Source organism: Gobius niger, assembly GCF_951799975.1.
Source record: "Gobius niger genome assembly, chromosome: 19".
In the NCBI taxonomy this organism is placed as follows: domain Eukaryota; kingdom Metazoa; phylum Chordata; class Actinopteri; order Gobiiformes; family Gobiidae; genus Gobius; species Gobius niger.
The window spans coordinates 26,581,337-26,595,695 of record NC_136870.1 but is presented as its reverse complement, the minus strand read 5'-3'; the positions used below and the strand labels follow the sequence as shown (position 1 = coordinate 26,595,695).

Genomic DNA, 14,359 nt, shown 5'->3' with positions numbered 1-14,359 from the left:
TCTTAAATATCTATCTCAAACCTTCCTTTCGTTTCTCAAGCCTCTCCTGGAAGCCTCTCCTCCCCGGCTCCCGCGTCACGTCCACAGCTCCAGGACCACAAACTTCTGCCTACAATAATTTCACCTTTTTTTGTGTGTTTTGGAGGCGCCTCGGGGCTTCCGTTTCGCTGCGGAAAAATCGATGTGGAGCGAGTGAGAAAGTTGTTCTAATTCTTGTTTTAATAACGAGCTTTACTCTGATAATGTGGCCTCGCGCTGGGATTAATTTGGCAGAAACAAGGCGGAGGTTTTGAAACACGTCGATGGGTTTTGTTTACAGTTTTTGCAGAGGATTCTTCGCGGAGGGAGAGGGAGCGAGTACGACGGCGGTTCGGTATTGGCCCCGGGAGACGCCAGACGCTCTGGGAAGTAAACAAGGAGTTAGACGAAAGCTAACACATAAGTCAGCAAAACAAACGATGCTAATGAGAGACAGTCATAAACAAAAGGGAATTCTGACAGTCTGTAGGGGGGGGAGGAACGTTCAAACCTGGAGTTAAAGCCGCGGAGATCGAGGAGTGAAGAGCCTTTTTTACAAAGACGTGGAGAGAGAAGACGATTTGTCAAAGCAGCAGAGTCTGAAGGACAAACATCTTCACCTGAGGGACACCTGAAGAACAGACACCTGAAGAACAGCTGAGCCAGGAGGGAATATGAAAACACAGCAGGGAAGAGCGAAGCAGAACAATATAATCTGTTTTATTCTCCAGAGAACCAACATTAGTCAGAACAATAGCAGGATGGAGGCTTGTGTTTCAGAAGAAGAAATGTTTAGGTCAGGGGTAGGCAACGTCAGGCCCTCAAGATGATTTTGAGAAACATTATTACACAAATCAGAGAGTACTTTTCAATCAATCAATCAAATTTTATTTGTATAGCGCCCAACAACAACCAGAAGGTGCCCAGAGCGCTTTCCAGGATAAAAACAAGAATCACAGTAGACAACAATAAATACAAAAACACATAAAAACAGCAGTCGAGTCGGTGGCTATGAATCGAAGGCTTTTTTGAAAAGATGTGTCTTCAACTGTGATTTAAAAGCACTCACAGTGATGTTTCGAAGCTGGACCGGAAGTGCGTTCCACAGCTTTTTGGCCTTGGGAGTGACGAGGGAGGTGTGTTCAGAGGAGCGCAGAGTTCTGGCTGGTTCGTAGACCGTTGCTAATTCGGCGAGGTCGGCCGGGGCCAGACCATTGATGGCCTTGAACACAAACATCAGGACCTTAAAGTCCAGCCTAAACGCCACCGGGAGCCAGTGGAGAGAGCGGAGGACTGGGCTGATGTGTGAGCGTCTGGAGGTGTTGGAGAGGAGACGAGCTGCTGCGTTTTGGACCAGTTGAAGTCGATTCAGTCAACAAAACTGAGACGAAAACAATGATAGAAATGTGACAAAAAAGTGAGAAAACATTGGCAAAAAAGTGACGAAAAATTGATGAAAAAGTGGCAAAAATGTGACAAAAAATGACCAAAAAATGTGACAAAAAATGACCAAATTTTGATAAAAAATTGAGTCGATTGAGGAGTGATGGTTAAGTCCAGTGTAGAGGGCATTACAGTCGTCTATCCTCGAGCTAATGAAGGCATGGATGGACTTTTAACATTATTAGAGTTAAATGGGAGAAAAAAGGTAGAAATACTGTCAATACACCCAATGAGGTCATGTATTATGTTCAACACTGGCATTTGAAAGAAGTGCACTCTCGTTTTAAGGAAGAAATCACATAAATCTACATGAATGAACAGATTAAATCTAAGGTTTGATTAGATTTGGTCTGTTCTTAGACGAGATAAAACCTTTAGTAGTCGTTATTCTCTTAAGGGGAGACACTGCAGGCAAAACTGTTTTTTTTTTCAGCGTTCAGGTTTTGGGCCAAATTGGTCTCTGAACATACAAGCTTTCACCCGGAAACAGAAAATATGCCTAATCTTCACAAAAACATGTTTAAATATTGCGCTGATTCAATGTTCCCCCATAGACTTATATGGGAGAACACAATTTCAAGGGCCTTTTTCTCAAAACACATTTTTCTGTCATTGTGGCGACACTATGTCCACGTCAGTCGGACCTAAAGACTTCACATTTTCCAGCCTTGGACTGAACAATATTTGGAAGATTTTTTCAGAGGGATTTTTTTATTATTTAATCCCTTAAGCCCCATTTATTGAGTTTTAAATGTCAAAAAATAAGGCGAAAATTACATTTTTGCAAAATTTTCCACTAAAAAACAGATTCTTTTAAAACTAAACAAGAAATCCCAAATCCCTTCTGAAGAAGTCTTGGTAACTCATTCATCAATAAAATGAAACCATAAATTTGAATGTAGCTCTATCCATTATTCAGACTTTGTCGCCGAAAAGATGGGAAATTTGGGGCATTTTTAGGCATAAAACACCTCGTTCTTATATGAAAAGATAAAATAACAGAAAACTTGCCATGTATTTTTTTCTCACATTTATGCCAGTGATCGACAGCAACAGTTTCAAATTGATATCTGTAAATTTATTTATTTTTCCCTATTCACCTGCAGTGTCTCGCCTTAATTCAGATGATGTTGTGTCATTTCAAGTGAAAAACAATATTGTCTGATTTGCTCCATTAGCGCTAACATTTGTATCTTGGATTACTTCAAATTAGGCTCGAATTCAACAGAGAAGATCTTTAATTCAAGCAATTTTAAGTCATTTATCTCCTTTAAGATGGTCATTTTTCCAATGTGAAGCTTGAAAAAGTCGATTTTGCATAATACCCCCCCCTTTAAAATCATACATACAAGAACAGATCCTCAAACTAATGCATTTACTTTGTTACTGAACACTTCTGCTAATGACGGACAAATTACAAATTACTAAACGAGATCAAAAATCCCTCTGAACTAATCTTTGTGAGTAGTTGTAAACAAAACACTTCCATTTAAACGTGTCTGTTTCCACTATTCAGATTCCGCCTTATATCGACAATAGCGGCCATTTTGACCGAGAAAGAGCCTCATTTTGATCTGAAAACACTGGTAAAAGCAAATGTTGTTCCATTGTGTTTAAGACGTCCCGGCGATGTTGGGGCGGCGTGTGAAGTGTCTGCAGCCGGAGCCCAGAGGCCGGCTCTGCGCGTGGCTCTGGTATCATCATCATTAGAGCGAGTGAACAAAGTGCTCGGTCTGGAACACGCTCTGCACACGCTCCTCAGGCTCTGCACACGCTTGAGAACTCCCTCGGACCAGCTCTGAATCCCCCCTTCAGGGAAAAGAGATCGCTCGGTGACATGTCCCACCGCTCCACAGTTTCTAAATAATGCTCTTTGATTTGACTTTTCTCAAGGCCAGACGCTGCAGGTGAGAAAGAGACGTAGAGGCGTCAATTACAGCGTTTTGCTTTAGATTACTGATGTAAATAAGAGGAAAGACGTGTGTTTTTATATTAAGATTGACATTTTATGCATAAAAATGACCCAAACTGCCTTTCTCTTCAACAGCAAAATATAAATAATGGATATTATTTAGTTTATGAAGTAGTAAAACCTGTAAAAAAAAAAAATCTAAGGGTGTGTTCAGACCAGAAAAGTCCTTTGCTCAGAAGCAAACTTTTTTTTTCCGTTTGGTGCAGTTCGTGTTCAGACTGTACTTTTGCAAGTGAACTATATTTTGTAAACAGATAGTCGTGTGTGACGATTGAGGCTCCCATTGGACAGCAAGGACCACAACAAATGAAATAAAAATGAAAATTTGACGCTTACTATGATAATAAAAGAAATTTACAAGAGGAGCTACAGGAAGCAAAAAAGGGAGGAGGTATCCGGGCAAGACTCCCAGCTAAGCCACACATCCCTCTATCCCTCTATTGTTCCGGTTAATGTTCGTTCACTGGAGAATAAAACAGATTATATTCATCTGCTACGCACTTGGTGAAAGACTGTTGTGGCGCGGAGCGAGCTGCGCAGGAGGAGGACCAGTGCAGGACACCACGCTCTGGAACAGGGACACACAGAGGAGAGGAGAAATCCGCACATTTAGACTTGGCTCCGTCCATTATTTAGATTTTGTTGCAGAAAATATAAAGACTTCTGAACATCTCACCCCGGAGAGAAATATCCTTGAAATGGATTTGTTAAAGATATAAACATCTCGGGTAAAATAATCTGCAAACCTAAATAAACCTCCCCTTTAAGAATAAGCTATAATTGAAATAAATGAGAAAAACCCTGTTGGATAAAGCAGATCCGAACTAAAGCGTCCGTTTGAGCCGAGCAAACGCCGGCTCTGACCTTTTCCCTTGTTTTTCTTCTCAACAAACTCGTTTATTTGACTTATGGACTTCATTAAAGCCGCAAAAATAATCAGGGTTTCCCGTCGTAAAAAACGCGGCTTAATTTACCGTTTTTAATCGAAGCGACTGCACGGAGAAAAGGCGCTGAAGGTCAGTGAGGAATGGCTCCGGGAACGGACTGAGCTGGACTTCATCACCGCTGGGATCCCAGACTCGCTGCAGGAAACGCTCACTTCAGCTTAAAGACTCTTTCACGAGCGCTTTCACCTGGAAACAAATCTACTCTGACGTTAAACTGTCAATACGTACGTGGGATTCCTGTAAAGTCTGAGCCGTTTCATCGAGAAGCTCATTGAGGAAATGTCCACAGAGCAAAGCAGAAATCAAAGCGATTTCTGAGAATATATTTCACCTTTTCTGTATCAAACATAATTCCATTTGTGTCTTCAGTGAGAATCTGCTGTGGAAATGGTCTTGAAATTAAAGAAAAACCAATAGATAAAAACCGTACCGTACATTTAAAGAAAATCACATTTGTCTTGAACTGACTTCACCAAAGACTCTGGACGGTTCAATCTCCCTCGGCACAAACACTTTTTGAACACAGGAAAAGTCAGTATAACCTCCGAGGAACTGCTATTTTCAAAAAAGCAACAGCTAAAAAGAATAAAAAGAGTCGATGTATTTCTGTAAGAGGAGTTAATCTGTGGAACGACCTTGAGGATCAGTCAAAACTTTCAAAAAGTTGTTTAAAGCTACTAAAATTCAAGAATATATAAGCTTATGATGAATAAAGTAAGAAAAAAATAAATAAAAAATAATAATGATGACATGATTTAGTTTCAACTAAATTAACTTAAAACAAATGTATGTACATATTTGTTGGAATATTGAAATTTATGTTACTAACTTCAGATACATGCTTATTTCTCTTCTGTTTAACACTTGATATTGTTCATTATTAATGTTTTGTTTTTCTCTGGTGGAAGTCTGTAAACTGGGTTAGGTGTTATAAGTTTTCACTTCAGCCTAAACCCTTTCGGTCGTGTTGTACACAAAGAATTGGAAATGTATTTACGTTTAAAGGAATGAACTGACCGAATAAACTACTACTACTACTACTACTACTACTACTACTACTACTACTACTTAGACCAGTTGTGTGGGTCGTTATCAGTGGATTACTAAAAAAAAATCCTGATTACTAACTTACTTTACTGATTACTTGATTTAAAACTCTGCAGCTCGTATCGTCACACGGACCCCCCACCTCTCATCACATCACCCCCGTCCTGCAACAACTCCACTGGCTCCCCATAAGAATCAACTTCGAAATACTCCTCACTTCATAACCTGGCCCCTCCGTACATATCTGACCTCCCCCACTCTCAAAATCTCCGTCCCACCAGCCAAACTCGTCACCATGGGGCACAGAGCCTTCAGCCGCTCTGGAACCCCCTCCCCTCTGACCTCCGGACCATAGACTCTCTGCCACTCTTCAAATCCAAACTCAAAACTCACCTGTTCAGACAGTCCTACACCACCCAGTCAAGCGCTCACCTTCTCAATCGTCTGTTTTATTCTGTTGCTCTTGTTTTTAATCTTTTTAATGTGTCCATTGTACAGTGTCCTTGGGTGTTCTGAAAGGCGCTTTTAAATTAAATGTATTATTATGATTATAAAAGTAACTAAGTCCGACTACAAGTTACTTTGTCAGTTACATTAATCAGCTGCTGACATCACTGGTTTTGCCAATACTTGGAGTGAAGTGCATTTTAAGTATGTGCCCTTTTCCATCTTCTTCCACTTGTCCGTTGCCGGATCGTGGGGGCAGTTGTTGGAGCTGCCCAAATCACACTGCACCAGCCCCTTATGGCGCCCCCTGCAGGTGGTGGGTCCGCAGAAGGACGGCCTCATGGTTCTCAGTCCTGTTGGTCTCTCATAAGAGGCTTCTGACCCGCTCTTTGTCTGACCCGTCACCTATAGGACCTGTTGCCCTGGGAGACCTTACAGGTACAGGGGCACGGAGCTCCAGGGTCATTCAGGTGCTCAAACCCTCCACCACGTTAAGGTGGCGGCTCCAGGGGGGGGTCAGATTACTCATTACTGAAAAAAAGTATCAGATTAGAGCAAATGTGGCCCTCAGACCAATTTTTGGTGGCCCTCGGGCTGCTTGCTGAATCGGTTCACATCATCAGAGATGGTCCTTTTTATTTAATATGTAATAATTCTACACAATTCTAACCTAAAAACTAGCATTTTATTGTAATACAGAGCTGGCATTAAGGTTTTAAGCATAAATAAAGGCATGAGGCACAATTTAAACCTCTGCTCCTCGAAGGTTTCGTGGAACTAACCACCGACCCATGGCCCTTTACCCCGTGTACGCTCCAATATGTGGCCCCCCATGAAAAAAGTTTGGACACCCCTGGATTAGAGTAAGTCGTTACTGGCATCACTGGTCGTTTCTTTTCCTGCTACAACCTTTTTTTTATTTTTGCAAATCCAAAAAGAAAAAACAATCATTTCAGCACATCAGGCCACTTAGAGCTTCGTCTTACAATAAATAAGATTATTTGTGCAACTTGGAAACATTTGAAGTATTTTTTCACTGATAGCGAGTCGTCTGGTCGAGGGCTTTTGGCTGTCGCATAGCAACGTCGCCTCACATGCACGTACATACACAACACAAACACAACAGTGACACCTAATGGGCACGACTGAAATGGCAGGAAGAGGAGAGCGGTAAGATTTTGTTTTAAAAAAGGATGTTTTTATACTTGACCCGGAGTGTTAGGAACTTCAAAAACATGAAAATATGGCCAACACGGCAACACGACGGGGACAAACCTTCTTCCTGGTTGTGAGGCATCTGCACAGCGCCACCTATTGTTCTGGGGTGTGAATCATTAGGCTTTAAACATGAACCAAACACATGGAGAAATGGACTTTTGACTTTGGAGCCTTTATAGAAATGGTGTGGAGTCATATTTATCTTCTCAACACAAATCCTACTCAAGTGCAGTTCAGATCCTCAAAAACTTCTTAAGCGCAGTACTGTAGTGGATTTGCTTTGTCACTGACCATAAATTGAAGGTCGGTCAGAACCCGCCGTCGTCCAGGCTGCGTTTCGGAAACAATGGCTTTTCAAACGTTTCCTCCCGAGCGCCCGGAGCCGCCGCGGTGTCACATTCGCTTTAATGTTTGAGGCGGAGGAATTAATCTGCGATGAGACAAAAGAGGGATTAATGAACCAGGAAGTGAAGGCGCCTGTGGGAGGAGCAGCGCCGGGGCAAGGCATTGTGGGGAAGTGAGCGAGAGGAGGAGAATACAGTAAGACGGCAGAGACTTATTGAGCTGCTTTTCTATCTTAGCTTTAACGTCAGAGTAAAAAAACAGACCAAACTCTCTCTTTACCGTGTTTGTTTTTCCACTCCAACATGGCGGAGTCTTTCCCATAATACACATTTAATCCCAGCGTCTTCTTCTTCTTCTTCTGCAGGATCCTGGAGCTGCAGGAGCGCGGCGACCTGGACGTCCTGAAGCAGAAGTGGTGGCCCCGCTCCGGCCGCTGCGCCCTGTCCCTGTCGGGCGCCCACTCGGGAGCGCCCCCCGTGGGCCGCTCCCTCAAACTGCACAGCTTCACCGGCGTCTTCTGCATCCTGGCGGCCGGGCTGCTGCTCGCCTGCATCGTCGCCGCCCTGGAGGCCTGGTGGAGGAGCTACAACTGCCGCGCCGACTCGCCCAAAGAGGTGAGGCTCTCCGTCCAGGTGAACCGGGTTTACGGGTACAGAGGGGACGGAGGACTCGCTAAAAAGGCAGAAAGTTGTGTATCTTAAAAAGCTTCAAAAATCATTACAGGAAGAAAGCTGCAAAACGAAGGCTGCGTCCGAAACCATCAAAATTGTAGCCTCTAAGCCAGGGGTGGGCAAGTTTGTGTCATGGAGGGCCGATTTTCTTAATTTCCAAAACGCCAAGGGCCGAAACTCACAATTGACTCTGTGCATAACTTCAAATCATAACAATGCCGCCCAAGAAGTGACTTTGTCATGGTTTGTGGTGATGTGAAGAAAATAAAACCCAAAATGCTGGACTGCAACAAAACTGGTGATGTTTAATGTACGAAAACCAAAATAACAAAATCCAAATAACTAAACATCATTGTCAATGATGCAACAAAGGACAAGGGAAACACAGGGGTATAAATACAAGAGGAAACAGGGCACAGGTGAAACACATCAGGGCGGGGCAGGCAGGTAACGAGGGAAGTAAAGCAAAATCACAAGGACAGAACACATGTCACAATAAAACACAGGATTAGACCATACTATACTTACAATATAGTTCCCCCTTTTATCCGCTTAGAAAATCCACATTGTTTAATTTTGTGTAATTATACTTTGTAGTGGAACACTTCACGTAACCATATTTAAATAGGGAAAACGTGGAAGAGCTTGGTAGCTTCTATCTTGACCTGTTTTGGAGCTATAGAGGAGAGAGGGAGAGGCTAAATACTAACGCCGTCTGCGCTGTGTTTACGTGACTGAAGGCACGGGGGAAGATCAGACAGGTCCTAAAGAACTCGTCAAAGCTAAGGCAAGAACATTTCTCAGTATCTAAAAACGGTGGCCTATTCCTTTAAGTCCCGTGGATTCTACCCCAAAACTAGAGTTAGACACGATTTTGAATAAGCTAAATGAATCATCAACTCACACCGTGCGTCTGAATCACATACGAGGAGTGAATGACCCCACGATGTTATTTTGATAAGACAAGCAAAGAGGATTTTGAGCACAACATTGTCATTTTCCATCCACCCATTTTCTTCCGCTTCATCCGGGGCCGGGTCGCGGAGGCAGCAGTCTCAGCAGAGATGCCCAGACTCCCTGATCCACACACACCTCCTCCAGCTGTTTTGGGGGGGCCCCGAGGCGACACCAGGCCAGCTCGGAGACACAGTCCCTCCAGCATGTCTGGGTCTTTCACGAGGCCTCCTCCCAATACGACATGCCTGGAGCACCTCTTAACACTTACTAATATTGCTTTTTAGTGATTTCTTTCTAAATAAACTGCAACAGCCTTGAGGTAGAGTCGGGGGTAAATCGGCTGAAGGATCCAAGACAAGAAAGTAAGAAAGATCAGGGAGAGGCAAGATTGTGTCGTGGAGGCCGATTTTCATCATTCCCAAAACACCCAAAGGCCGAACCTCAACACTGTAGCTTAAAGTAAAGAACTATTTTCTCCAAATGCCAATGTTTTACCTCAGTGGTTCCCAAGTGGCTTTGGGATCCACCATTACCCTCGGATGACGAGCCCAGGACACAAATAAAACTGTCATTTGTCATATATCGTGTAAAATAGTGTATTTTATAGTAGATTTCCCTTTAAGACTGAAATTATGATTCACTGCTTCACTGTAGGTTTTCTCTCAACAGAAAACCTCCAACACAATTGACCTGGAGCGCTGTAGAGACCACTGTGATGGAAAGTAAAGGTGCCATGTAGGCCTCTAATACAGCACCTGGGTCACTACAATGTGAAATACTCACAAATATAAACTTTTGGGCATGAAAAGTTGCAGTTTCAGATGGAAAATGAATTGAATTAAAGTTCCCCATAACTCATGACCCACTGAAAATGGTTCTGTGACCCACCTTTGGGCCCCGACCCACAGGTTGAGAATCACTGTTTAGCCTCTTAACTCTCACCTGAACCGAGCACATTTTCTCCAGTTTGGCTTTACCCCAATCAAAAAGCTGCTTGGGGAAAAAAGCACCAAAACAGCCACAAAAAATGAGAAGAAAACAAGGATGTAAACGCAACAAAAATGTGACAAAAATTCAACAAAAATGTGACAAAAATTTAACAAAAAAATGACAAAATTCAACAAAAAGTGACAAAAATTCAACAAAATAATTTACAAAAACAAAAATGTGACCAAAAAAAAAACAAGGATGTAAACGCAACAAAAAAGTGACAAAAATTCAACCAAAACGTGACAAAAACTCAACCAAAAAGTGACAAAAATTCAACAAAAAATGACAAAAATTCAACAAAATTGTGACAAAAATTAAACAAAAATGTGACAAAAATTCAACAAAAAAATGACAAAATTCAACAAAAAGTGACAAAAATTCAACAAAATAATTTACAAAAACAAAAATGTAACCAAAAAAAAAACAAGGATGTAAACGCAACAAAAAAGTGACAAAAATTCAACCAAAACGTGACAAAAACTCAACCAAAAAGTGACAAAAATTCAACAAAAAATGACAAAAATTCAACAAAATTGTGACAAAAATTAAACAAAAATGTGACAAAAAACAACCAAAAAGTAACAAAAATTAAACAAAAAATGACAAAAAATTCAACAAAAATGTGACAAAAATTAAACAAAAATGTGACAAAAAACAACCAAAATGTGACAAAAATTCAACAAAAATGTGACAAAAATTAAACAAAAATGTGACAAAAATTAAACAAAAATGTGACAAAAATTAAACAAAAATGTGACAAAAATTCAACCAAAAAGTGACAAAAATTCAACAAAAAAATGTACAAAAACAAAAATGTGACCAAAAAAGACAACAACAAAAAAATGGTGACACAACACAGCAACACCGCGAGGAAAAAGATCAGTTTTATGGGTCTTAGCTTTCAAATGAGGTGTTACACAGACTTATATAATTTCCAAAGAGGACAGAATGCATTTTGGTTGAGGCGGGTGGTAAGAGGTTAACATTATAAATGACTAAGCGGGACATTTTTAAAACACTGACACTATTTCTCACATTTTAAGACTTACTTTAGCAGGTATTTGATCTCTTATTTGCACAATAATATTTCTCAAAATCATCTTGGGGGCCAGAGGTTCTGTGCTGGAGGGCCGGATTTGGCCCCCGGGCCAGAGGTTGCCTACCCCTGCCGAAGATGATCACGATCTGGACACGTTTATCAGTTTACACCATATATTATCCTGCAGATTAAGTTCTTTCTTCTGACCAACATCACTCTTTTCTAATCCTTTTAAGCTCCTTTTTAAGATTCACAGACGTTGTTTCATGCCTATTGTTCCAGCAACGACAGAGATTTGTAACCAAAAAAAAAACAAAAGACACTAAAATCTGACAGTTACCATAGTTACCGCAATATAATTCTCGGCTGCAGCGACTTAATTTGAGCTTTGATGTGATCTGTAATTTAAAGTGGATGTGACGATGCGCTTGATGTGGGTGAGATGAAAGGACGGGATGTGGTTTGTGAATTTAACACTTCCAAATAACGATCAGGGGAAAACAGTCGGACGTTTTTCCTTTTGGACATTTCTTTCCAAAACTGTAAATGGTGGTGAAAGCAGAAGAAGAAGTGACTCCCCGCTCTTTCCCACACTTATTCATTCACACATTGTAATCCAAATATGGGCATTTCCTTTGTGGGAGACAGCGGCGGCTAAAGACGGGAGGAATATACACAGGGAGCACGTGCAGACGAGAGGTCGACCGATATATCGGCCGATCTGATACCGAAAAAAGCCCGATACAGTATCTCTAGGACCGAAAGTGATAGAAACGCATGGACTTCACTGCAAAATCCCACTTCCTTAATACTAGATAAATACACTTGTTTTTATTGAAAATTTACTAGAAACAAGTGAAATTATCTGCCAGTGCAGTAAGTGAATTTTTCTTACTAAGATTTCTTGAAATAAGAATAATATCTAGATCTAAATAAAGCTAAAAATAAGTATTTTACACTTATTCTAAGCAACAAATGAAGACAATTAAATCTTAAAATAAGCCCTAAACACTTATTCTAGGCAACAAATGAAGACAATTAAATCTTAAAATAAGCCTTAAACACTTATTCTAGGCAACAAATCAGGACAATTGAATCTTAAAATAAGCTTAAAACACTTATTATAAGGAACAAATCAAGGCAAATAATCTAAAAAGTAGTACATTTAATCATTTTAAAGATTTATTTATTCCTTAAATTTAGCTAATTAATCCTAAAACTAGTACTTTAAGATTATATTTCTTGTACAGGGCAAATGAAAATAGACTGAAGCAGAGCATAATCTTTCTCAATGTTTATTTGTACACTTGAATGGTACAATCAACAATCAAAGATTGCAACATCTTTAATCCTCGTGTCTGACAAACTGAACCTTGAGTGTTATAGACACAATGAATGTAACTAATCTCAATGTTTTTTGAAACCTGAAATAAAATGGGCTGACTGGTATTAAAAAAAAAAACTGATCTCTGGTCATATGTGCAACTCTCTTTAAAACAACAGTGCCACCAGTTAAAGGAATAGGCCACCGTTTTTACATACCGAGATATGTTCTTACCTTAGCTTTGACGAGTTCTTTAGGACCTGTCTGATCTTCAGTCAAGTAAACACAGCGCAGACGGCGTTAGCATTTAGCCTCTCCCTCTCTCCTCTATAGCTCCAAAACAGGTCAAGATAGAAGCTACCAAGCTCTTCCACGTTTTTCCTATTTAAATATGGTTACGTGAAGTGTTCCACTACAAAGTATAATTACACACAATTAAACAATGTGGATTTTATAAGCGGATAAAAGGGGGAACTGTATTGTAAGGCGTAATAATACCAGGAGTAGTTCGAAATCCACGCAGTAATCTTCACTTTACTTTACTGCGCAGTAATCTTCACTTTACTGCGCGGATTTCGAACTACTCCTGGTATTATTACGCCTTACAATATAGTTCCCCTTTTATCCGCATAGAAAATCCACATTGTTTAATTTTGTGTAATTATACTTTGTAGTGGAACACTTCACGTAACCATATTTAACAACAAGTCCTCCAAATCCATACGACACAAGTGGTCGTTTGTCTTATCCCTTAATTACGACCATATAAGACGTTTACTAAAACAGCGCCCCCAAGCTCCCATTGAGGGTATGTCCATTACATTTAACCCAATTCAGAAACGACTTTATTTTACGTAGTGTTTTGCGATGACGATTCCAAAACACAAACGCAAAGAAATAAATCACAAACTGGCAAAATGAGCCCCACATGCAATAAGTAAAGCAGTCCCAGGTCTTCAGCCCCGCCACACCTGTGGAGGAACTGAACGTCCAGCGGTGCCAAAGGCTCTCCAAGCGCGCTCTGCGCTATTACGCATCACACCTCCCCAACCGCAGCAGCGGCTACAGGTCACCACCCTCATCATTTATTACATTATATGTGTGGCTATAGGTTATCGCCATTTTACTCACAACAACAGCGACACCAAAGCACAACTCACCATTGACGCCTTCGTTTCTTCTCCTCCATATGCGTCACTGCCAACTCCATAAACTCTCCTGTCCACTTCCATCTCTGTCCTCAAACGTCCTCGTGTCTCAGACTCCGTGTCACCCGTACGTCCGGTTGTCCGGTGACCGCGGCGATCCTCGGATCCGCCCCGGGTTCCAGTGCGCATGATGCAGGGAAACACCTCTCGTCATCCCGGCAAAGTCGGGCCTCGGCTCCGCTGCTGCTCTCCACAAAGTCCTGCGTCTCTGTCAGAGTTCCTCTGGAGAACGAGCTCCAAATGTCCTGATCAAACTGATGTGGTTCATTTCTCCGCAGTTTCGTCATTTAAGGATAAAAATATAAAACATCACAGCTGTGTTTAGCTCGCGGGTTTTTCCAACTAGATTTGACGGACACTCGCTCTGTCCAATGAAAACACGTGAATCAGCTCGAGGGCGTTTGGGCAGGTGAGCCTGCGCTCTGATTGGCTGAAGAGTCAGCTACGTCATATCCAGTAATATTTGTTAATAATTATCATCATTATATTATAAACAATCTGAAATAAACTGTTATAGAGCATTTCCTCTGATGTCTGTGATTTATATGAACAATGTTACACATTTTATTATTTTTCTATTCAAAATAAATGTCTTGGTCACAATAATCATTCTACCCATATGTGTTTCTATGCATGGCATAATGAGCTAAACACATGAGTGCAGATAAAGGTTAAGATCATTTATGTGTCATTACAAAATGTGTCTCTGCATGTGGCCCCTCCTTCGACTGAG

General features: G+C 41.1%; 1 protein-coding gene across 1 annotated transcript in view; it reads left to right on the top strand.

Annotated features, from left to right (window-relative positions):
* LOC306978542 (glutamate receptor ionotropic, delta-1-like) overlaps positions 1 to 14,359 on the top strand; it is a 712,475-nt gene that overhangs the window by 666,372 nt on the left and 31,744 nt on the right. The window contains exon 15 of the mRNA XM_079577146.1: positions 7,802 to 8,051. Coding sequence (XP_079433272.1) covers positions 7,802 to 8,051 — 250 coding nt within the window. The remainder of the gene's footprint in view (positions 1 to 7,801; positions 8,052 to 14,359) is intronic.